General features: G+C 41.3%; 1 protein-coding gene across 4 annotated transcripts in view; it reads right to left on the reverse strand.

Annotated features, from left to right (window-relative positions):
- CSPP1 (centrosome and spindle pole associated protein 1) overlaps positions 1 to 26,383 on the reverse strand; it is a 57,292-nt gene extending 30,909 nt beyond the window's left edge. Inside the window, exons 1-11 of one of the 4 annotated variants that reach the window (XM_075270380.1) lie at positions 26,317 to 26,383; positions 18,240 to 18,352; positions 15,827 to 15,938; positions 15,128 to 15,231; positions 13,373 to 13,396; positions 12,273 to 12,353; positions 11,349 to 11,459; positions 9,583 to 9,965; positions 3,436 to 3,525; positions 1,970 to 2,071; positions 1,289 to 1,377 (exon numbers count right to left, since the gene is read on the reverse strand). In XM_075270380.1, coding sequence (XP_075126481.1) covers positions 1,289 to 1,377; positions 1,970 to 2,071; positions 3,436 to 3,525; positions 9,583 to 9,965; positions 11,349 to 11,459; positions 12,273 to 12,353; positions 13,373 to 13,396; positions 15,128 to 15,231; positions 15,827 to 15,938; positions 18,240 to 18,338 — 1,195 coding nt within the window. In that variant the 5' untranslated portion in view covers positions 18,339 to 18,352; positions 26,317 to 26,383. The remainder of the gene's footprint in view (positions 1 to 1,288; positions 1,378 to 1,969; positions 2,072 to 3,435; positions 3,526 to 9,582; positions 9,966 to 11,348; positions 11,460 to 12,272; positions 12,354 to 13,372; positions 13,397 to 15,127; positions 15,232 to 15,826; positions 15,939 to 18,239; positions 18,353 to 26,316) is intronic. The other 3 variants (XM_075270383.1, XM_075270381.1, XM_075270382.1) reach the window with 3 other exon arrangements.
- Positions 26,384 to 26,545: the final 162 nt, after the last annotated feature.

A 26,545-nucleotide genomic window follows, 5' to 3' on the forward strand; every position in this document is an offset into this window, starting at 1 on the left:
TTTAGTGCATTTTTTCAAAAAATGTTTTGTGTTTGTCACAAAGTTGCATGAAGGTGGATGTGGCTATTGATGACCCATTGAGACATATGTAATCTTCAGGTTGTCTACTTTCAAAAAATATATAGGGTTTAGGGGTTCATTTACTTTTCATGGTGTGTAATCCCTACATTTTATAGGATGATACTTTTTTAACATTTCTAGCTTCAAAGCAGATTTTTGCTCCTTCCAGTTCTAGCGATTTTCTGAAGACACGAGCATGCGGGTGTAGGCCATAGTGATATGAATGAACTCTGCACATGTTGAACTCTTATTTTTAGGAGGTTTTGTGCATATAATTTATTGTTTGGTTCCCATTTTTAATAACCAATATACATTTGCATTTTTTCATAAAACATTCACTTTAAATCAAAATTGCATGAAGGTGCCTGTTTGTATACAGTACCAAGTGGCATTGAGACAATGCTGCAGGTGTCTAGTTTAAGAAAACATATAGGTATGAGGGGGTTGGATGATTTTTTAATGTTGCAATTTAGCTTTGATTTATCCATCTCAAAACTGTGAAAATTGCTCTGGCTACTGGAGGTGCAAAATTTCCAGAGACCCATGGCAGTGAAAGGGTTAAAGCCCCACTCCAGGTTTTTTTTTTTTTAAACCCCCACCCTTTAGTACAGAGCAGTCAATAGTATATTGAAGAATGAGATCACTCTCCTGGTGCATTCTTTCTTCTTTATTTTCTGAATAGTTGCCCTTGCTGGTCACAAATGGTGGACTGAACCTGTCTATTCACACTCCAGACAGAATAGTTTTACCTATGTAAGTTTATAAGAGCCTGTATAATATGCTCTTATAGATTTGTGCAGAAACCAGGGACTTCCAGCCAGTGGTGTAGCCTGAAGCTCCTGGGCCTCAATGCAAAATTTGTAATGGGTCCCTCTTTACTAGTGCCATTTAAAAAGTTTATTATACGTGTTATGGGGCCCCCTCCTGGTCTGGAGTCCAGTAGCAATTTCTACTACTAGAACCCCCTTATAGCTACACCCGTTTCCTGCTGGTGTGTGAATCAGCAGGTCAATTTGCCGATCACATGACCAGTCAGGTCACCTGTTCAAAAGCTAAAGAAAAGAAAGGAGGTGCTCGGTGTGTGATCTCACCCTTCATTATATGCTCCGTACTACAGAGCACAAACAAACAAAAAAAAATCATCGGAGTAAAAAAATAAAAAACATAATATATGTGAAAAAGCAATTTTAGTTTCTATGTATCGTATTGCTTTTTTGATTTGCCATACCAAGTAGAAGGCCCGTGGAGAAGGTTTCATCTTTAACGTGGGCAGACTTTGAGCGTTCTGTTGGCTGAAAAGCGGTTTCAATTTTTGCCCTAGTTGGGAAGAAACGTATCGAAACATTTATTACAACTGAAGACCTAAACCATGCAGAACAGATATACATATGCAGACATTATTAGACCATAAAAAATGATTGCCAGTAGCTTTTTTTTAAAGGTAGGTTCACACTAACGTTATTTAATGTCCACAGGATGAGAGCAACGGGTATAAAAGGATGATGCAGATGGAGCCCTCTCTGTCTGGTGTCTGTATGTATTCACTCCCAGGTGAAAAAACATGACAGGAACTTTTTTTACTTCTCTGATGGAAGAAAAACCTATGCATGCAGGACTTATTCTTCTGCATCCATCCCTCTACTACCGCTAATGTCTGTTGTGCTCGTCCTATGGCAGATGAGATCAACAAACTGTAATATCGATAGTGTGAACATTGATTTAATGCAAATCCCAAAAAAGCAGTATTATGAAAGCATTATTGATCAGCTACAGTTGTGTTCAGGACCTCTAGTTTTTTTGTACCAAAACTAGGACTTATTCTCAGCAAAAATCAGAGCGGAAACAACCCTAAGGAAATGTTAGAGAATGTTTCCCTTGCGACAAGACCTAAAGATGGGTCTAAAGTTACCTGCTCTTCGTAAGTGAAGTAGCAGGCCTTCGATTGGATTGCTCCCGGAAATCATCTTCATAGTCCATGGGGTATTCTGGATCCTTCCTGTCTCTATGTGGCCTGTACGAAAGAAAAATTAAGTGTGCAGCCTCCATTTCCCCATTCATTTCATGTCTGCAGGAGGCACATAACAGAAGAGGCTGAACTTAGATTTCTTATACATATAGGGATAAGCTGTACATTGGTCGGAGTCCCAGTGGATGGACAGAACGGTGAAATCCCCATTTGAAGCCGTTGCTCCATTCATTTCTATGGGAATGTAAGCGATAGCCAAGTGTAGTGCTCAGCTATCAAGGGAGCTTATAGCCAAACCCACAGTGATCAGCCCAAGTTTGTGGTGGCTCCCATTCACAAATAGACAACCCCATCAATAACACTCAGTTATCAGCATTGGACTTACCAAAATCAGAAGATTTAAAGAGTCCCCCAAATATAAAACAGCTTTTCATAAATGAATATAAGAAACTCTGGAATATATCTTATGAAAGAAATCTGTTTCCTTCCTCACTTATTAGGATGTTCTCCTTTCCCTCAGACCTTTATCTTCAATAACATCCATATCTACCTTTGGCCTCAAGCATCAACGTTTATGGAGATAGGGGTCCTGGAGGGCGCTGCCAGCTAGAGCATTTATCGGCTCATTCTGTAGAGTGGTAAAGGATTACCTTGAAATACATAGTATAGTCAGAAGAGCTCACTCTGTCTTTTACAGTAGCCTTCTCTCTCTCCATAGACTTTTATGGCTTGATAAAAGGGGAAGGAAACTTCTTTATTTAATAAGATAAGATAATCCTTTAATAGATATGTTACAAAGTCCCTTATATTCACTGTTGGAGGTTCACTTAGGGCTAGCTTACACGGGGACAAGGAGGCGGATTTTGACAGCGGATTTTGCCTCAAAATCAGCCTCCATAGAATGGTGGTCTATGTAGAGAGCGTTTTTTTCCGTGCGTTTTGATTTATTTTAAAAGCGTCGCGGTTTTTTGCAACTCTGGTCACGTGCGGTGGATTTGTTCGCCGGAATACAACAATGGAGCTGCAGGACCAGACCGCATTGGCAAGCACTGGGAAAAGGAGAGTATGATTTAATTTAAATAATTAGGGTGGCCAATTTTGCCTGGACAAACCAAATAGCACATGAAGCATCAAAACTACCTGCGCTTGTTGCCACGAGAAAAAATTTCAACTGTACTGGAATCAGCGGAGACAGATGACAGATGCTTATAACTAGAATTGGTGTGGGTCCTCTCTAAGCCCTACTGGCAGAAACACAGCAACCTTGGTCAGGGACATCCACTTTTGGGTGGGTTTCTATAAACTTCACCACTTTTGTAGTCTGGTTCCTGGCAAAATCGGGACTCTTAGAAAGAATGGCTATATGTAATATCTTCTAGATTAATTAAGATGATAAATATATTCCCTACCTGTGATCACTTCTTTCAATCTGAAAGTAAGCAGCTCGATCAGGTCGGTATTCATGACTCTCCCGAACATTACCATGATTACGCAATTCTCTAAAGGAAAAGGACTCCTGTTACTTGTGATCTTATGACAATTATGGTGCATTAGTTCAGAGTTACATTAATATAGGTCACTACTTTTCTATAGGGTCCTGTAAAGCATGTTGAGTGAGCGAGCGAGTGCGTGAGTTTTGGAGCAGATAGATTTTTCTCTATTTTTTTGCATTCAATATATGGGAAACATCATAGCAGATCTACACCCACCAATTTAGAGAGTCTGAGATGGAGAACAATGCTAGAAAATGCAGAATGCAAGTCATGTACTGACCATAAATAGTGTTATTACTCATGTGCATGCAAGCTTTATACAAGGTTTGTTGAAAGGTTAAGAAGGTTTTCTAATTCAATCCACATAAGCTTGGTCCTATTGAAACTATAAAACTGCTGTAAAGAAGTTCCACACCAATGTGAAATAAAAATTTTAAGGGATTCTACCACTAAACTAATATTTTTTCTAATGACCACATCGGAATAGCCTTAAGAAAGGCTATTCGTCTCCTACCCTTAGACGTGGTCTCCGCCGCGCCGTTCCGTAGAAATACCGGTTACCGGTATGCAAATGAGCTCTCCACAGCAATGAGGGCGGGCCCCAGCGCTGAAACACCGATGAGCGCGTCCCCATTGCTGCCCGAGAGCTGTTTCCAGCGCCGCCTCCTTCTTGAGCAGCAACTCCGCCTCTTCTGTCTTCTGATGCGGTCCAACTTACGACACCTGCGCAGTAGGCTCCTGCATTGAACTACAAGAGCTCTTGCTCTTGTAGTTCAATAAAGGAGCATACAGCGCCCACCCATTTTTGGGTGGCCGCTCTTGTAGTTCAATACAGGAGCCTACTGCGCAGGTGTCGGAAGTTGGACCGCATCAGAAGACAGAAGAGGCGGAGTTGCTGCTCAAGAAGGAGGCGGCGCTGGAAACAGCTCTCGGGCAGCAATGGGGGCGCGCTGACCGGCGTTTCAGCGCTGTGGCCCGCCCTCATTGCTGCGGAGAGCTCATTTGCATACCGGTTAAAACCGGTATTTCTACGGAACGGCGCGGCGGAGACCACGTCTAAAGGTAGGAGATGAATAGCCTAGTGGTAGAATCCCTTTAAGAAAGAGCTGATAAAATACTAAATACATGTTTGCTGGCCTGTACCTGCATGTTAAATGGCTAACCATGCCAGTCACTGAAATAATACTTGTCATTTTATATAAAGTATGCAATAATAAGTACGCTACTTATGGGACAGGCCATAAAGAGCATTTCATGAAACAGTTGACAAAAATGCAAGTTTCTAAGGCCAAAGATGTATCTAATGTTCAAAAACCATAGTTATAACTTACAGTGTTGGCCAAAAGTATTGGCACCCCTGAAATTCTGTCAGATAATACTGATTTTCTTCCAGAAAATGATTGCAATGACAAATTCTTTGGTATTATTATCTTCATTTAATTTGTCTTCAATGGAAAACCACAAAAAGAATTGTCAAAAAGCCAAATTGGATATAATTCCACACCAAACATAAAAAAGGGGGTGGAAAAAAGTATTGGCACTGTTTGAAAAATCATGTGATGCTTCTCTAATTTGTGTAATTAACAGCACCTGTTACTTACCTGAGGCACCTAACAGGTGGTGGCAATAACTAAATCACACTTGCAGCCAGTTGAAATGGATTAAAGTTGACTCAACCTCTGTCCTTGTATGTACCACATTGAGCATGGAGAAAAGAAAGAAGACCAAAGAACTGTCTGAGAACTTGAGAAGCAAAATTGTGAGGAAGCATGAGCAATCTCAAGGCTACAAGTGCATCTCCAAAGACCTGACTGTTCCTGTGTCTACCGTGTGCAGTGTCATCAAGAAGTTTAAAGCCCATGGCATTGTGGCTAACCTCCCTAGATGTGGATGGAAAAGAAAAACTGACGAGAGATTTCAACGCAAGATTGTGCGGATGGTGGATAAAGAACCTTGACTAACATCCAAACAAGTTCACGCTGCCCTGCAATCTGAGGGTACAACAGTGTCAACCCGTACTATCCATCGGCGTCTGAATGAAAAGGGACTGTATGGTAGGATACCCAGGAAGACCCCACTTCTTACCCAGAGACATACAGTCCTATGAAAAAGTTTGGGCACCCCTATTAATTTTAATCATTTTTAGTTCTAAATATTTTGGTGTTTGCAGCAGCCATTTCAGTTTGATATATCTAATAACTGATGGACACAGTAATATTTCAGGATTGAAATGAGGTTTATTGTACTAACAGAAAATGTACAATATGCATTAAACCAAAATTTGACCGGTGCAAAAGTATGGGCACCTCAACAGAAAAGTGACATTAATATTTAGTAGATCCTCCTTTTGCAAAGATAACAGCCTCTAGTCGCTTCCTGTAGCTTTTAATCAGTTCCTGGATCCTGAATGAAGGGATTTTGGACCATTCCTCTTTACAAAACAATTCAAGTTCAGTTAAGTTTGATGGTCACCGAGCATGGGCAGCCCGCTCTCAAATGATCTGAAAACAAAGATTGTTCAACATAGTTGTTCATGGGCAGAATACAAAAAGTTGTCTCAGAGATTTAACCTGTCAGTTTCAACTGTGAGGAACATAGTAAGGAAATGGAAGACCACAGGGACAGTTCTTGTTAAGCCCAGAAGTGGCAGGCCAAGAAAAATATCAGAAAGGCAGAGAAGAAGAATGGTGAGAACAGTCAAGGACAATCCACAGACCACCTCCAAAGAGCTGCAGCATCATCTTGCTGCAGATGGTGTCACTGTGCATCGGTCAACAATACAGCACACTTTGCCCAAGGAGAAGCTGTATGGGAGATTGATGAGAAAGAAGCTGTTTCTGCAACCACACCACAAACAGAGCCCCCTTAGGTATGTAAAAGCACATTTGGACAAGCCTGTGGACTGTTGAAACAAAGATTGAGTTGTTTGGTCATACAAAAAGGCGTTATGCATGGCGTCCAAAAAAAAACAGCATTCCAAGAAAAACACTTGCTACCCACTGTAAAATTTGGTGGAAGTTCCATCATGCTTTGGGGCTGTGTGGCCAATGCCGGCACCGGGAATCTTGTTAAAGTTGAGGGCCGCATGGATTCCACTCAGTATCAGCAGATTCTTGAGAATAATGTTCAAGAATCAGTTACGAAGTTGAAGTTACGCCGGGGATGGATATTTCAGCAAGACAATGATCCAAAACACCGCTCCAAATCGACTCAGGCATTCATGCAGAGGAACAATTACAATGTTCTGGAATGGCCATCCCAGTCCCCAGACCTGAATATCATTGAACATCTGTGGGATGATTTGAAGCGGGCTGTCCATGCTCGGCGACCATCTAACTTAACTGAACTTGAATTGTTTGTCCAAAATACCTTTATCCAGGATCCAGGAACTGATTAAAAGCTACAGGAAGCGACTAGAGGCTGTTATCTTTGCAAAAGGAGGATCTACTAAATATTAATGTCACTTTTCTGTTGAGGTGCCCATACTTTTGCACTGGTCAAATTTTGGTTTAATGCATATTGCACATTTTCTGTTAGTACAATAAACCTCATTTCAATCCTGAAATATTACTGTGTCCATCAGTTATTAGATATATAAAACTGAAATGGCTGCTGCAAACACCAAAATATTTAGAACTAAAAATGATTAAGATTAATAAGGGTGCCCAAACTTTTTCATAGGACTGTAAAAAAGCCAGGCTGGAGTTTGCCAAAACTTACCTGAGAAAGCCAAAAACGTTTTGGAAAAATGTTCTCTGGTCAGATGAGACAAAAGTAGAGCTTTTTGGGAAAAGGCATCAACATAGAGTTTACAGGAAAAAAAAAGAGGTCTTCAAAGAAAAGAACACGGTCCCTACAGTCAAACATGGCGGAGGTTCCCTGATGTTTTGGGGTTGCTTTGCTGCCTCTGGCACTGGACTGCCTGACCATGTGCATGGCATTATGAAGTCTGAAGACTACCAACAAATTTTGCAGCATAATGTAGGGCCTAATGTGAGAAAGCTGGGTCTCCCTCAGAGGTCATGGGTCTTCCAGCAGGACAATGACCCAAAACACTTCAAAAAGCACTAGAAAATGGTTTGAGAGAAAGCACTGGAGACTTGTAAAGTGGCAGCAATGAGTCCAGACCTGAATCCCATAGAACACCTGTGGAGAGATCTCTTGATGGCAGTTTGGAGAAGGCCCCCTTCACATCTCAGGGACCTGGAGCAGTTTGCCGAAGAAGAATGGTCTAAAATTCCAGCAGAGCATTGTAAGAAACTCATTGATGGTTACCAGAAGCGGTTGCTCGCAGTTATTTTGTCTAAAGGTTGTGCTACCAAGTATTAGGATGAGGGGGCCAATACTTTTGTCCGGCCCATTTTTGGAGTTTTGTGTAAAATGATTAATGATTTGAATTTATTTTCATTCTCTTTTGTGTTTTTTCATTGCAAGCAAAATAAATGAAGATATTAATACCAAAGAGTTTGTGCTTGCAATCATTTTCTGGAAGAAAATCAGTATTATCTGACAGAATTGCAGGGGTAACAATACTTTTGGCCAACACTGTAAAGGGGTTATCCAGTTTCTAAGGCCTCGTTCACATCTGCATTGGTATTCCGTCCGGGGGAGTCCGCATGAGGCTCCCCCCCACCCCGAATGAAATACTGAACGCAACTGCAAGAGGTGTGCAGTGAAACCACATGGACCCCATAGACTATAATGGGGTCCGTGTGCTTGCCGCCAGATCTCCACAGGGATCGTGTGGACAGGAAAGTAGTTCACAATCTACTTTCCTGTCTGCATGATTCAAGCAGGCAGCACACAGCCAACATATGGACCCAATTATAGTCTATGGGGTCCGTGTGCTTTTACTGCACAGCGCTTGCAGTTGCATTCGGTATTCCGTCTGGAGGGTCCCCATGCAGACTCCCTGAACGGAATACCAAATGCAGATTTGAACGAAGGGTAACACGGATGGCCTTTCTTTAGTATACGTCACCAACACCAAATCTGCAGGGGTCCAACACCTGAGACCCCCACATATCGCTTATAAGCACTGATGCATAAATATATAAAACATAACGTTTATTTTCAAACCCCTAAAAATGTTAAAGGGCTGTTTAACCCTAAGACATCAATTAAAATATACAATACAACATATCACCAAATGACAATGTAATCCTCAGATTCAGCACAATGGGACCAGAAACACCATACACATCATATAAAGGTAAGTATAATGGTTGGATCTTACCCCTTTAATCACCACCGTGTGTACTGGAACCAGACCGGACAGTCCCTAGAAGACCCTATAGTTCTGTCCCTATGTCCCCAAGAAATAACTCCCGCTCTAACAAGGGCAGTCCCAAGCTGAACCTGTACAAAAAATGTTCTCAGTAGTACTGTCCCACTGAGGTTCATTATAGAACATAGAAACCTACTACTGGTGTTGTATGAAAGAGGAGATTCTCATCCCTCATATGATACCAAGAGCTATATGAATTATTTCCAGAGATTATATCAGTTGAAAACACAGTTGGGATAGGGATATTTATAGGCAGCAGCAGTTGTTCCCTATCCCAACTATATGATAGAATCTCCTCTTTCATACGACACCAGACGCAAGTCTCTTTGCTTTATAATGCTCAAGATAGAACTGTTTGAAGTGATTTTACACACACAAGCCCATACATAGTGAAAAGCAGGGGACTGCTATTAATAGAGGAGCAAGGTGAGGAATAAAGAACTGCAGGATTTCACAGAAAGGAGCCAAAATTTGTTAATAAAGTATATTACAAAATTTATCTAAGGCACAAATGCTGCCAGAAAATCTAATAATGTTTGAGATATTAGTTAAGCTATAAAGATATATTCAATTTTTTATTTTTAAATAAAAAGGTGACTATGCTACATAAGAGCTAAGAAGAGATTTTGCTATTTATTCTAGGGAGAAGACAAATTACATTGATCTTTACATGAGCAGTTTTGTCCTACTTACACTATGTTACCCAATTCTACATTGGTGTGGAAACCCATTACCCCTTACATTTTTATTAATGTATTCTACATTATACCAAGTACCTTTCAGGCCGTGGGTTATATCTCATGGGTCTTCTGTCTTGAACATCTCTGTCATACTTTAATCTACTGGTATGATTGTCCTCAATCTCATCACTCAGATTAAGTCTGAGGGGTCTTCTTTCAGATTCCCAGTCTCTAGAAATGTATCGTGGATGATCCATCATGTTATCGTTCACATCTGGTCTTTTGATAAAAGGATCCTCAGTTTCAGTATGATTATCTCTTCTACCAGCTCTCTCGGCCTCAGACCGTCTTTCTTTGAGAAGCTTCTCATAAACCTCCATGGACGTGTAGGGATCCTTCCTGGGATGATCTGGGTCTCGATTGGTCATTGGCACCGACGGGTACTGTTCTGTTTTTTTTCTGTTCTGAGATTTCTCATTCTTAAACATATAAGAGAAAATATTTGCTCAGCTTTAGAAATATTGAGAAATCTGTCACTGCTCTTTACTAGAGATGAGCGAGTAGTATTTGAACGAATAGTTGAATATTGAGGTCTACTCAAAACAAATTTTAGAATATTTCACTACTCGCTCATCTCTACTGTATACGTTTTTTTTAATGCCTACGTTGTCCTAGTTCCTGTCACACCTCCCCTGCATAGTTATTTGCTGTAAAAAAAAGCGGCAGGGAAGGTGGGAGGGGAATCGAATTTTTACTGCGTTTACCGCGTGGTATTCGACGAGTACGAGTATTTCGAATACCACAGTATTTCATCGAATACTACTTGCTCATCTCTACTCTTTACGTGTTAAATTAACCTCCACAAATCTGCTGACAAACTCCCTTAATGAAAGTGTACATCATAACATATGAGAGTGCGGTTTTACTGAATTTTTATAGCAATTGTGTGATAATTTTGACAAGTTTACCGAAAATCTATGATCTTCACAAGTTTGCCACGTGAGCAGTTGCTAAATGTAATACTTCTCATGGGTTTAATAAAATTTGCCTAAAGGGATTTTTCCGTTTACAGAACCCAATGTCACATACCCTATTAGGGAACTCTGAATTAAGAGCTCCTAAACAAGGGGAACTATAGGTTTGAAAATCTGACTTATAGATTAGGCTTCAGTCCATGAAATGCAGCCAGTTGGGAGATCAGGACCCCCTGCGTCACAATGATCTATGATGCTAGGCGTCTCCCTGGGGGGTTACTGCCCCATAATATATATGGCATGGTTCATGTAAGTGCAGACAGATAGGATATATCCTTAGGATAGGCCGTAAATATCTGATCGGTGGGACCAACAATCAGTTCCTACAGGAATCAGCTATTTGGGGATGCATCTGGTGGCTATACCATACAGTTCACATAGTAGGAAGCAGATAGCTCCATGCCTTGTATAGTAGCCATAGAGTGTAACTGAAGTTCAGGTCCTATAGACATTAATGAGCTACACTAATGGTGCCCGGGTAGTATATAGTTATACGTAGTTATCTTCTTCCTGTTCTGGTCATTGTATTGTGCGAGGGCTGGATGCACTGCCAAACATCTGATTGATGTGGTGACCAGCTGCTGGCCCGTATGCCGATCACATATTTATGGCCTATTGAAAGGGTAAGCCATATAAAAATAAATAAATAAAAACCTAGACAACACTTTAAAAGGATTAAAAAAAAAAAAAAAAAAAAAGTACCGTCTCATTAAAAGAAAATAAACGAAATAATAGATCCCATTAATAAATAAAAAAAACCTACAGTGGGTTCTACAGAATCAACTAAATACAGTGATTTTTTTTAAATTCAATTTGACTTTTGACTACCAGAATATAATCTTCTTCTTCAAGAGCTTCTTTCTGTATTCTCCTCTGGTCCTCATCCTTCATCCTCAGGAACTGATTGTACTCGCGGTTCCTCTCAAGGCGTAATCTTTCCTTGAATATTTAAAAAAAAAAAAAAAAAAAAGTAGATCTCAGATTGTTGTATAATAAAAAGTACACAGGAGCATACACTGGGAAAATCTCTGTCTCACCATCAAACTCCCATATAATCCTGACAATGCTAGATGATATTTACACCTTTGGGCCTCTTTTTCAAGCGCCGGACACTGTTTCCGGATATTGTCAATGATTTTCTGGATAGCTGACTGGTCTGTCGTCTGGCATAAGTCTTCCTATTTGTCAACATTTTAGCCAACATAGATTGGTAGCAAAGCAATCATCTAAGACTATAGTCACATCTGTGCCAGAGTCCCACTTGGAGGGTCCGCCGAAAATTGGCAGAGGAATAAGCCCTGCACAGAGGACTTTTCTCTCTGCTGCTTTCAGTTTAAAAACAACAGACACCCAATGGACCTCATTACACTTAATGCAATCTGCCAGGCTCCGCGTTTAAACGGTGTTTGTAGCGATCCATCTCTCAGTTGTTCAGATCCCCAACAGAGATGCAATGCTAGTGTTAACCTAGTGTAAAGCTCGCTTTGCTATCGATAAGAAATTGTCAAAAAAGAGCTATTTTGTCAGCTTTGTCAAAAGTTTGGCTTACTGACTCCATAGCCCTGATATGAACCAAAGGTCATTTTGTATTGCCCAAACCTTAACCTCTATGCACAAGACAGAGTTTGCAGTCCAAGGGGGCATTGGATGCTCCATACCATTAATTATAGAGCAGGTCATATCCCACTGAAATCCATAGGGGACAGAAGGCACTCAGATGTTACTGAGTATGATATAAAGTAGAGGACCTACCTTAGCTGAAAGCCGCTCACCAATGGGGAGAGACACACCGTAAGTAAGTGGGTTTACTTCAGCAGTACTGGTAAAGTGCTTCTAGATGAGAAAAGATTAGAAGTTTTTCAGTGGTATTACTTTATGTGCAGCTACATGTTAGTTAAAGGGAAGCGGTCACATTGTACATGCCATGTGGGCAGCAGGATACACAACGGAGGAGCTGCAGAGCCATAGTTTTATGAGGAATGATTGACACTACATTCACACATTATTTACATGTAGCTGGACAGCATTTTCAGTGTAAAAGGTTCTTTTTATATCATCCATAGGGTGCATGATAGATTGGAATATAAATTGCAATACTCCTCTTTACACTAGTCCCCTTACGTAAAATACTGATGTATACTGACCATGACTGTCCAAAGAGTTTCTAGAGCAAATGGACATTATCAAAGATGGTCACTCGCTTGATCTCATGCATGTATTTATCAATCATATAAGAATAAAGTCTGGGTTGCAATTTTCCATTAGCAGGGATATGCAAAGCCAGAGGCCTTATAGAAAGCTGCTGCCCACCCCTTGCAAGATAAACCATTATAGAAGGGAGCAGTCTATGAGCTGTATAAAAAAAATACTCAAAAATAAAATATTACTGATGTAGCACAGACATCAGAGATTATTGTAATATCCATGGAACGTAAATAATTAAAATCAATATACATACATTCAAAGGCAGACAAGGACTAATGAGATGACTGTAAAAAAAAATAAAATATGCAGCCACTATATGGTAGCAAAGCTTCAGCCAAAATGGATTGTGCGCAGCAGATAGAGTACTGAATAGCAAGTGATAATAAGCCACACAAAATGGGCATTAGGTCCCATCACAGTGCAGGTTTGATGTCCCCCTTTCATATCAAAACTGCACCGTAAGCCTGGCCCTGAAAAATGCATACGGAACTAAAAAGCAAGGCTTATTTATAAAGCTAAATAATTGATATGATTTTACGGATGAGGTTAGTAATGAAAAACACCACGTTAGCATTAATTGTATACGTATGTATTACGACACAGCGGATGCGCACACATTAGTATGAAGCCATACAGCAGCCTCCTACCTTACGTTTGGCCAGAACATTTCCCTAGAAGTCAGGAAAATACAGCACACTATTACACGGAAATTAAACTTTACTGGGGAGAAAGGTCACGATAAAGATTCTTTGCTTTGGCCATCATGGTGATCATTGGTGCAATTGAGCTGCAAGATCTTCTAGACTGGTATAATATTTGCTAAGAGTGTAATGTCAGTATCACGTGGCAGTGGTACCTGAACATATAATATTAATTGGTTCAGGGACGACTACTGTATGTAGAAACCGTGACTATGGAAAATTCGGAATTGGTTCTGAAGACCGAAAATAAGAAAAAAGGAGGACTGATAAAAAAAAAAAAAAAAGCAAAAAACAAGGTATATAAAGCAAGATCTAACATGTAGCAGATAGAAAAAGCAACTAGACAGTGGCTAAAGGACATCTGTCAACAGGAAAATGTAGAGATGATTCTTCTGTATCCCAAAATATCAGTATTATTCAAATCTGATGCCCATTTGCCAGAAAATTGCAATATCTAATAACAAAAAATTGCTTTGGGGTGTGATCTCGCTTGCCTGGCCTTTGGTTTTCCCTCTAGCTTGCCTTTCCCTATACCTGGCCTAGCTCAGACTGACAGCCTTCCTCCATCTTCTAGCATCAGCAGCGTTCTTGACTGTACTATGCATGCTAGATGACGTCAGACTAGTACAGCGCACCCAGGAATGCTGCTAAGGCTCTATGAACACAACCATGGGATTTGTCATTTTGCTAGCCATGTTTTTACCAGCTAGCACACTGACCCATTCTTTTGTTATGGTCCCATACACACAACCGTGTTATCACGGATCCATGTGGGGAGCTGTGAGCCCTAAGGCAAAATTCAAGATAGGTCCTATTCTTATCCTATTGTTTTATATTAATGAAATGTTTGGGTCTGTGGAGATTACAGACAGCACACGGATATCATCCATGTACTGTCCATGCCATTTTCTCATGGACCCGTACATACACGTTTGTGCATATGGTAGCCTAATGCTTGTCCATCAAGTACTGAAGGGTGGAGATGGCCACAGTATATGAGAGGAAAACTGCAGTGGTGAAAGAAGCCCCGGCAAACTAACACACCCCAAATTACTTTTTCCTCTTTCGAATATTGCAAAAATTGTGATTTACCTGCGAATGTCACATCAGAACTAAAGTAGGAATGGCACATTTGGAAACAGGAAAATCACCTCTACAAGGTACTGAGCTTAGCTGTAAACGTATTTCCCTGCTGACAGATGAATCAATTTCTACAAGGTTTTTGGAAAGACCTAAACTGTGACTGTTGTGTAACCTGGTGGACGGATAGTCCAGTGGCGGCTACTGATATATATGTACAGTACTCTAGTGTGCACACAGAGATACACACTGCATTACAGAGGACCTGACACTGGGCCAATAGCTGTATGCTTTATGTTATATAGTGTTGTCACTGCAGGTATGTCATTGTGATTTTGTGACTACTGTTACTTTATCCCTCGGTATTCCAGTAGCCGCTCTTCTGCACTTTGCCTCTACTCTACAGTTCTCAGTCAATTCCAAATTTACAAGAGCAACAGTTTTGTTTTGTATGCCAAAACCAGGTGTGGAGACTACACAGAGAAGGCATAACGGGAAAATCTGTATCTCTTCTATGTTTGTACCCACTTCTGGTTTTGGCCTTCAAATACTAATGCAAAATATAAACTGAGTAAAAGTATTGTAAAGCAGTCTGGAGTCTCCCTGACTGATTATGTTTACCTGATTGAGGTATCTTCGATAATCTTGCCGTAATTCTTCCTTGAGTTTGTGCTTTTTTCTTTCATAATCCTCTCCAAGCGGTAAACTCAATCCATAGCTAGCATCTGAAAGAGTTGGAACGTTTTCAGGGTAAACTGAAAACCTAAATTACATGTAAACTAAGTAAGGAAAAATATCCCACTTTTCTATACAAATCAATGACAGTTTAATCTCTAGGCTCCAAGGCACCTGTTTGGTGGTCCTATGGGACTGCGATGCCCAGTCCTAATGGGCTCAAAAATAATAAATTGCTGCAAAAGGAACAAATTACAAAATCACATTGAAAGGGAGTCTGTCAGCAGGAAAATTGGTATCACACTAATGACAGTACGTTGTAGGTCGGCTTCTACACTTTCCAAAGACGCCTTTCTTACTCTGCATTGCAGATCCATTTTCATGAAGTTTGGCATTTTATCCTCATGCAAATTTCTTTTCCTGCCAGCGCTTTGCTCTCCACTCTGGATATCTATCCCTAACTCCAGCCCCTCCCCCATTGCTGGAGTGACATCTCCCACTTTGTCTGCAGCTTCCTCCATGTGAAGTGTGAATATGCAGAAGCCACCATACTAGTACTGTCACTAGTGCGTTACCCATTTGTCCTGCTGACAGACTCCCTTTATGTCACACACTGGTGAGTACACGCACACTTTCTCATCATACCTCCCATTTGCTTCTGTACAGCTTCTTTTTGAGACTGCCTGTTTGGTGGAATGTTCTCCTTGGCGTAAGCTCTTGGTTGATCAGCTACATGGGGATTCTCAACCCTTTTGCTCTGAAAGATTGACAAAAATAGTTAACATTTTTCAGTGATGTTTCATTGGTTATTTATTGTTTAAAAAAGTGATAGTGGGCACCATGTGATATTATAATGGGGAGCAACTCATGTGTTCTATCACTACTACATGAACAAACTCCAAAAGAAGAAAACTGCACCTATATTGAGACGCTCAACCCAAATGTATCAGAAGTATAGAACTTAATTTTATTGACACTGAACATCAAAGACATCTGGACATGTCTCCATATTTTTCATGCAGAGAGGGGAATAGAATCCCTGAATGTAGTACAAGCTGTTTTGAAGGTAGAGGGCGCTCACAACAAATATTGGTGGGATTTAGGATTTTTCTTTAGTTCAGTCATTTTGTTAATTAACAAAAATAAAATTATTAACACTTCTAATCTTGAAAGCATTCTTACTTTGCATTTTCCCCACACCTGACTAAAACTTTTGCACAGTGCTGTACATGATGCAAATCTGATTTCCTCATGGAAATTGACATGTGGCGCAAATATTAAAATTTATGGCTGGTCAGTCTTTGTGCACATTTTCATTGTGGATTTGAGAGATGAGATAAAAACCAAAATCTGCACCAAAATTTGCATGAAAGTCTCCATTCAGAGTTGTCTACATCTATTTTGCAGATCCATTTAACAGGCGCAAAAAAATGGGTGCAAACGGATGCCATCTGTTTACATACAGATCAATGTTGAAAAAAAATTGTGATCTGGATGGAGCCCTACACATACAGATTTAGTTTCAGAAAATCTGCAGCAAATACTTTTATGTATGCATGTAGCCTAGGACAGAAGCAAAGTCTTACTTAAAACCACGTGCCTCTGCATAAAATATTTTTTTTTATAAATATTGCACTTATACTGTAAGATGTTTCATGAACATAAAAAGATGTTATCGCTTTTCTTGGCCAGTGAAGAATATTCAACGAACAATCTTGAGAACATAAGATTAGTATTGTGTAAGCGAGTGATCAAGAACGACAGACAACAAATAGAATCTGCTGGCTGGTGAAAATTATTTGTTGGTAGTGACCATGGCAAAATGTTCCTATGCACCTCACCTTTAAGATACAAAGTACATAAAAACATTCCTGCAAACACCGCCAGTCATTCCTCTGGCTGGGACTCAATGTTACATCGTAATGCACACAGGAGATTTCTTAAAACTTGCCTTGAAAAAATGAACTGTAAACCCGTATAGAAAGCAGGTAATACAATTCACACTTTTTCCCAAATTTACACTTCAAAGGAAGATTTGAGATGAATTCTGCCCTAACCACAGGCAGTAAGAAATACTGACAGGTTCCTCCTTACAGATAGCTATGTTTTACTATGAAATGCAGCAAAGAAAAAAAACGTGCTGGGCACAGTGCGGGGAGTCGCACTACGGACAATTCCACCATCCGCGGCTCTTTTCAAAACTATGGAGGCAATTTATCAAGACTGGTATTTTCTACACCGGTCTAAATCCCTTGTGCTCTGTACGGGAGATGAAGCATCTCTAGCCCTCCATGTGCCAGAACCTCAAATCAAGGATCTGAGCTTTTAATGGTATGCTGGAGGTTTAGTGCTAACAAACACACTGCCATATTTCTGTCTGTTGTCCTGATCCATCATAGCATTAGAACATTAGAAGTTTACAGAATGAAAGATATAGATCAAGCACCTTCGGTTTCCATCTGTTATCATTCATAAAGGATCAGAACAACAGGCAGAGAAACAGCAACGTTAAAGTAGCCCAAGCCCTTTTTATATCAGATTTCTATGCAGTGCCTAATGCAAAGATGTAATGTCTACTTATGGGAATCAACACAGAGATACTAAGAAAATAATCAAGTATGGATTGCTAAAAGATTTCAGCTCTGGAGTCAAATGATGGATGCAAATTTGGAATATAAGACCAGCTGGACCCTGGGATCACTACAGAATCCTAAAGCCTTTTTAGCAACATTTTCGGCAGTGTAACCTTGGGGAGAAGGGAAACCAATGACCAGCCAAAGCTTCAACTAGTAATAAGAGGAGTTCAAGACGACTCTCTGAAGCAGGACCTGCAGAGATCAAGTGTTTGGTGGTCTGGTGTCAGTATAAATAGGGGTGTAATGATGACACAAAGCCCTTTTAGTCACAGTATCTTTCTTTAACTTTTCATCAGTCCTGGGGTGTAACGGCAGAACACTTTTAGTAAATGAGTTTCCTTATGAAGAGATTCTTCTACCTGTACAGAAACATTTCATTGTACTACCCATCAAACAAAGTAAAAAGCCCGGAGCAGACTGACCCTGATTTCCATATAGGGCGGATCCTTTTCCAGTTCAGCCTTGTCTTGTGCTAGTTTGGCCCTTTGCTCTTCAAGAAAATGGTCTATGTCGTCCCCCATTCCGAAAGGGATTTCTATGAGGAATATAAAACATCTTGAGAACCCGAACATTATTGTAACACTTAGACAGCACACAATACTGAACAGACATGAGGATATAGAAATATAAGGCTGAGTTTATGATTTCTTAAAGGGGTTTCCAGGCAAATTATATTGATGGCCTATCCTTTGGAAAGGTCATCAATATCAGATTGGCAGGGGTCTGAAAGCCAGGACCACACACTGATCGCCTGTTCGTATCAGCCATTATACAGAGAGCAGAGCTGAAAGCAGATGGCTCTGTCCTCTGTGCGATGGCTGTACGGGTTACACCACTGCAGCTTCTTTACATGTGAACAGAAGCAAAGCCGCAGAGCTGTCTGATGAGGATCAGGTGGCCAGAAAATTCACTTAAACTTGTAGTCATAATGTATCTACACTCACCGGCCACTTTATTAGGTACACCTGTCCAACTGCTCGTTAACACTTAATTTCTAATCAGCCAATCACATGGCGGCAACTCAGTGCATTTAGGCATGTAGACATGGTCAAGACAATCTCCTGCAGTTCAAACCGAGCATCAGTATGGGGAAGAAAGGTGATTTGAGTGCCTTTGAACGTGGCATGGTTGTTGGTGCCAGAAGGGCTGGTCTGAGTATTTCAGAAACTGCTGATCTACTGGGATTTTCACGCACAACCATCTCTAGGTTTTACAGAGAATGGTCCGAAAAAAAAAAAACATCCAGTGAGAGGCAGTTCTGTGGGCGGAAATGCGTTGTTGATGCCAGAGGTCAGAGGAGAATGGCCAGACTGGTTTGAGCTGATAGAAAGGCAACAGTGACTCAAATAGCCACCCGTTACAACCAAGGTAGCCAGAAGAGCATCTCTGAATGCACAGTACGTCGAACTTTGAGGCAGATGGGCTACAGCAGCAGAAGACCACACCGGGTGCCACTCCTTTCAGCTAAGAACAGGAAACTGAGGCAACAATTTGCACAAGCTCATCGAAATTGGACAATTGAAGATTGGAAAAACGTTGCCTGGTCTGATGAGTCTCGATTTCTACTGCGACATTCGGATGGTAGGGTCAGAATTTGGCGTCAACAACATGAAAGCATGGATCCATCCTGCCTTGTATCAACGGTTCAGGCTGGTGGTGGTGGTGTCATGGTGTGGGGAATATTTTCTTGGCACTCTTTGGGCCCCTTGGTACCAATTGAGCATTGTTGCAACGCCAAAGCCTACCTGAGTATTGTTGCTGACCATGTCCATCCCTTTATGACCACAATGTACCCAACATCTGATGGCTACTTTCAGCAGGATAATGCGCCATGTCATAAAGCTGGAATCATCTCAGACTGGTTTCTTGAACATGACAATGAGTTCACTGTACTCCAATGGCCTCCACAGTCACCAGATCTCAATCCAATAGAGCATCTTTGGGATGTGGTGGAACGGGAGATTCGCATCATGGATGTGCAGCCGACAAATCTGCGGCAACTGTGTGATGCCATCATGTCAATATGGACCAAAATCTCTGAGGAATGCTTCCAGCACCTTGTTGACTCTATGCCATGAAGAATTGAGGCAGTTCTGAAGGCAAAAGGGGGTCCAACCCGTTACTAGCATGGTGTACCTAATAAAGTGGCCGGTGAGTGTATGTCATCATTACTTAACTGGGACACATCCTTATAGAAACCATCAAGGTTCCCATTTAATGACTGCATGCAGAGATGTTGATCTTAGAAATACAAGCATTATTTGCAGAATCTGTAATACTCCTTTTATATCTAACCATGTACACTGCAGAACTTAGCCTTCTGTCGAAGGTGTAAAATCCTGACATATTCATCTGATGGAAGACTCAGCCATATACCACTATATAAGCATACAGTGGCCTACGTTCATAGAGTTCCCACTATAAAAACCGTATAGTGCAGGTTTTGTTTGTTTGGGGTTTTTTGCAGTAGCCCCCAGTATAATAAAGTAAAGTCTGCCGTACATTATATAATTGAAAACCAAAAGTATACTTGCATATAATAGGCACAAGGGAGGCCAAATGTAAGGTAAGTGGAACCCAATGAATAGATTGAATGTATATGCCTGGTAATTTTCCTGGAGATACAGAAAAACGGGACAACATGCGCCGAGCCTGACATTATATGACCACCTGTAAAGTAAGTGCAAGGCGTGTGCAGGTAAATGTGAACAAGTCTTTTATCTGGTAAGTCCTAGTCGATGACTACAACACTACACATATGGAAAAGAGGTAAAGAAAATTCTAATTTTTGCAAAAAAAAAAAAACCCGCAAAATTTGGCCATTTTATCTTTTTAATCGTCATTAGAACCATTTCCATGGCATGAAGTAAGCCGTACCCTCCTAGCAATACTGCGTGCCATGCTGACAGCAAACATTTGTAATCCCAGTGTGTTATCATCCCATAGAGGTTGCTAGGATAAGCCGGAAGCCATGCATACAGATGGATCTATTCCACTAAGACACCAAGGCAACCGGGCAACAACAAAAAGGAAGGCCGAGCGCAGAAACAATGAAGAGCCAGATGAAGCCTCAAGAGATGGGCCACTAAGTATTATTCCCAGAAAACTGTCTAATATCATTAAAGCAAAGGACACAACGAAGGGTTTTATACGAGACAAAGAAGGTCAAATCTAGCAAAACAAATATGATAAGACATTATAAAATACTGGGATATTATAAGAAGCTTACAGCAATGTACAGGATAAACTGCACTGTAATACAGATAGACAAATACTATTAAGCTAATCATACATAGTAATCTAATATGTATGATGGGGCTTTATGATAACATTAACCCTCTGTGGATATGCTGTTTGTGCAAACAGACACGGGACTAAGGGGGCCATTTCCACTGAGACTTAGGGTACATTTAGTGATAACTATGGATGCCGGAGCCACATTCAGTTTTCCACATAACCTTCCAATGTCTTACTGGAATATGATAATGCCTGCAAGTAACATCATTCTAATTACCTTCTTTATATGTGTACATTATCCGCGTACTGTGACATCACTGTGTGTATTATCCCTGTACTGTGACATCACTGTGTTTATGATCCCTGTACTGTGACATCACTGTGTGTATTATCCCTATACTGTGACATCACTGTGTTTATGATCCCTGTACTGTAACATCACTGTGTGTATTATCCCTGTACTGTGACATCACTGTGTTTATGATCCCTGTACTGTGACATCACTGTGTGTCTTATCCCTGTACTGTGACATCACTATGTTTATGATTCATGTACTGTGACATCACTGTGTGTATTATCTCTGTACCGTGACATCTGTGTTTATTATCCCTGTACTGTGACATCACTGTGTGTATTATCTCTGTACTGTGACATCACTGTGTGTATTATCTCTGTACCGTGACATCTGTGTTTATTATCCCTGTACTGTGACATCACTGTGTGTATTATCTCTGTACTGTGACATCACTGTGTGTATTATCCCTGTACTGTGACATCACTATGTTTATGATTCATGTACTGTGACATCACTGTGTGTATTATCCCTATACTGTGACATCACTGTGTGTATTAACCCTGTACTGTGACATCACTGTGTGTATTATCCCTGTACAGTGACATCACTGTGTGTATTATCCCTGTACAGTGACATCACTGTGTGTATTATCCCTGTACAGTGACATCACTATTTATTATCCCTTTACAGTGACATCACTGTGTGTATTATCCCTATACTGTGACATCGCTGTGTGTATTATCCCTGTACTGTGACATCGCTGTGTGTATTATCCCTGTACTGTGACATCGCTGTGTGTATTATCCCTGTACTGTGACATCACTGTGTTTATGATCCCTGTACTGTGACATCACTGTGTGTATTATCCCTGTACTGTGACATCACTGTGAGTATTATCCCTGTACAGTGACATCACTGTGTGTATTATCCCTGTACAGTGACATCACTGTGTGTATTATCCCTATACTGTGACATCACTGTGTGTATTATCCCTATACTGTGACATCGCTGTGTGTATTATCCCTGTACTGTGACATCGCTGTGTGTATTATCCCTGTACTGTGACATCGCTGTGTGTATTATCCCTGTACTGTGACATCGCTGTGTGTATTATCCCTGTACTGTGACATCGCTGTGTGTATTATCCCTGTACTGTGACATCGCTGTGTGTATTATCCCTGTACTGTGACATCGCTGTGTGTATTATCCCTGTACTGTGACATCACTGTGTTTATGATCCCTGTACTGTGACATCACTGTGTGTATTATCCCTGTACTGTGACATCACTGTGAGTATTATCCCTGTACAGTGACATCACTGTGTGTATTATCCCTGTACAGTGACATCACTGTGTGTATTATCCCTGTACAGTGACATCACTATTTATTATCCCTTTACAGTGACATCACTGTGTGTATTATCCCTATACTGTGACATCACTGTGTGTATTATCCCTTTACAGTGACATCACTGTGTGTATTATCCCTATACTGTGACATCACTGTGTGTATTATCCCTGTACTGTGACATCACTGTGTGTATTATCTCTGTACTGTGACATCGCTGTGTGTATTATCCCTGTACTGTGACATCACTGTGTGTATTATCCCTGTACTGTAACATCACTGTGTGTATTATCTCTGTACTGTGACATCACTGTGTTTATGATCCCTGTACTGTGACATCACTGTGTGTATTATCCCTGTACTGTGACATCACTGTGTTTATGATTCCTGTACTGTGACATCACTGTGTGCATTATTCCTGTACTGTGACATCACTTCATGAGTTATCTATTACACAACTACGTGCATTAGCTGTGTACTGTGACATCATTCTGTGCATTAATCCTGTAATGTGACATCGCTGTGTGCATTACTTGTACAGTAAAATCACTATATGCACTCTCTCTTTGTAAAGGAGACCAAAATAATCATACACTATTTCAGTTCTGATCTTGCTGCTTAAGGTGGTAATGTTAGAGTTTGGTCCAAAGTTTTGCTATGACCCAATGGTGACTTGTTACAGGATATGGGTGAGAATTGCACCTTTTTTAGTACTTTCCAGGCACAGCGGTTGTGTTTGTTATCACAGCACAGCCCATTCACTTGCGATCAAGTCACGTGAACGATAAACATGACGTCACATGGCTTATGAAGCAGAAGCGGCACTCGGCGAGTCAGACCCCATGGAGCTTCAATCGATGGGCTATCCTAATAAGTCATCTATTTAAATGTGCTGGAAAACACTTTACTACCCAATACTGAAGTTAAGAGATGTAATTTGCCATCCCACTGAATATGAAGACAATGGAAAGGAAAGATCATAAGAAGGGAACTTAACACTAAAGCTACATTTACATCCACATCAGAGGTTCTGTAAAACGTCTCAATCAGAGATTCCATCACAAATCACAGACAAAGAAGTTCTGCATGTTGCATTTCTTCATCTGGGATAAGGACAGACCCCATTGGTTTCCATCATGTAATGGTTACATCTCAGACTTGCATTCAATGTTTCTGTTTCATTGATGGACTGTGCAACACAATGAGATCATCTTTAAGATTTGGTTCTCTCAACTAAACAAAACTTGTCAGTATATTACATTTAAGTCAGCAGCTTGGTGTATGTCTTCAGAATATCCAATGACTCACTCAGACACCAGGAATCCAGAGTTGTGCAGGATGAAGTCACTGGAAGGACTGAAAACCGATGTACACAGAATGCAGTCACATTAGTATCCTCAGAGATGTGTTATCACGTATCACTAGATAGCTGACAGTGTGCTGAATACACATGTCAGTGTCCGCAGTTCTGTGCCTGGGTGCAGGAGATATTGCTGCCCTTATTTTTGGCACAGATATCCCTCCACTGTCAGAAAGGTGGGCCTTAAAGTCTAGCGTCATGGCTAGGAGTAGTGTTAGGTGGGCATTCCTCACCGCCCAGTGATGAGTTGTAAGGCCGGCCCTTCTGACAATGGAGGGATAGCAGTGTCAAAAATAACAGCGCCAATATCTCCAGCACCCAGACGTATACTGGCAAAGCTCGTAGTGCACTGAATTCAGCGCACTCTCAGCTTTCTATCGGTATGTAATACCGCCCCATCTTTGAAGGCATGTAGGGTCTTCTTTAACAACATGTTCTTTGTAGAGGGGGTCCTGTGAATCCACATTAGGTAGGAGCATTGTAGACTCCAAAGTTTATGCCATATTTGCCCATACATTTATTAGAGACTCAGCGGATAATGAGAACCAACTTATAGAACTAAAGGGCTATTGTGGATGTCGGACAATTCATCATCTCTGCTTGAAGTTAATGTAAGTGACCCCTCAGGATACAAGTAGACAAACGTCACATTTTTATTGCAGTTTTCAAGGCGGTTGGGGCTGATTTTGACGCTGAATCCACCTCAAAATCTGCCTCCAAAAAAGATATTATTGAGAGGCTTTATTTGGAGGCTGATTTTAAGGTGGATTCATCGTCCAAATCAGCGCCAAAAAAACTCCATGTGCACAGACCCTCAGGGTACAGCTCTGGCTTCTTCATAAAACGGTTGTATACCAATGCACCAGAATCGAGATCTACACCAGTCAAGAACTAGCATAGATTTCAATTCAAGGCTTCATCAACCTGGTCCATCCCATTCCCCGACTACATTTGCACAATGTGGTGGGTGAGTCACAAAACAAAAAGCGCCTTGCGTCAAATATGGACCACAATAACATCCCTCTATGATAGAAAAATAGCGGATGCGGCCTCTCCGCCATGAAACTGCTTTTTTTTTTTGCATAGACACAAAGTCGGACACGCAGGACTTATTGTCTGTACAAAACAAGCGGTTTCACGGCGGAAAGGCTGCATACAGACACCTGTGGCTTGCTTTAAAAACCCAGTGAAGTAAATGAGTTTTACACTGACTGCCAGCAAGCCGTCCCCGATCTGTTTTTGTGCAACTTCAGCAGGTGGACAGCAGGTGCAAGTGTGAACACCCCCAAAGATTGCTAAATCCCCTCCTCTGCCTTCCATCCTATAGACATCTTACTCTGGACATTTACTCTTCTTAAGCAAGTTAAAAGTTACAAAACTCAAAGACAGAAATAAATCACCAGAACTGAGGTATAAAGGGATTACCCACCACTGACAAACTGATGGCTTCTACTTACACTAGGGTTCACACCTGCGTTCAGATATCTGTTCATGGGGTCCAAAGGAGTCCCCAAGCAGAGTTAGGTGTGAACCTAGCCCTAGGAGAGACCATCCAGAACCACCGCAGATCAGCTGTTTTCTGGAGACGCAGCTCCTGACAAGGCGTACATTCTGGCACTGTGCTACAGCTTGCTACTCTTAGTACTGCTGGTTATGGATCCTGCAGCAGGGTCCCATTTATGCCTATAGGACATGGCTACAGTACTAATAACCGCCAGGACTAATAGTGCAGTGTGTGAACAGCGCAGTGGTTGTCAGGACCTGCACGCAGCTGATTTCTGGGGTCCTTAGACCCTGCACTAAACTAAAATGAAGGGCTTATCTTAAGACCATCAATCTGTTAAAGACGGATAACCCCTTTAAGAACCTAAACCCCTGCTATATATGGACATGCAAGAGGTTTAGAGGTTCCCTTTAAAAACTCTCGTACAGTTCACACAAGGCCCAGGTACAGCAGTGTGTGTATATATATATATGAACAGGACAAGTGACGTCACTGCGCGCAGAATAACATGGGGATGACGTCTCCAGCTGCTGGACGTCATGGGCACTGGTTAGCTCACCAAGACAGGGGATGATGTGGAGACCCCGCCATGTTATTATACAGTACAGGGGACACCACGTCCTCGGGCAGCAGTGCCATACACCCCGCACACCTATAAGAAGTGCAGCACAGCACCGCTCAGGAGGCCGCGCACACACACACAGCACATGACACACTCACAGCAGACGTCCAGTCACAGCCGCACATCACCATTACCGAGCTCTCCGGCCACAGCCGCTCCTCTCCGCCGCTTATGTGTATGTACAGCCGTTAGCTGTGTGTCTCTGTGGTGACAGGCACCGCCCCCGCCGCTCAGCTGGCTCTCTGCTAAAAGGTGTGTTCTAGCGCCCCTAGTGGAGAGGAGGATTGCAGCGCTACCATAGCCACTGTTTGGGATTATAATCCTATATTGGTCACATTTTATTTTTTACTGCTTCTTTAGCTG

The sequence above is a fragment of the Leptodactylus fuscus genome, chromosome 4 (genome assembly GCF_031893055.1).
Source record: "Leptodactylus fuscus isolate aLepFus1 chromosome 4, aLepFus1.hap2, whole genome shotgun sequence".
Taxonomy (NCBI): Eukaryota; Metazoa; Chordata; class Amphibia; order Anura; family Leptodactylidae; genus Leptodactylus; species Leptodactylus fuscus.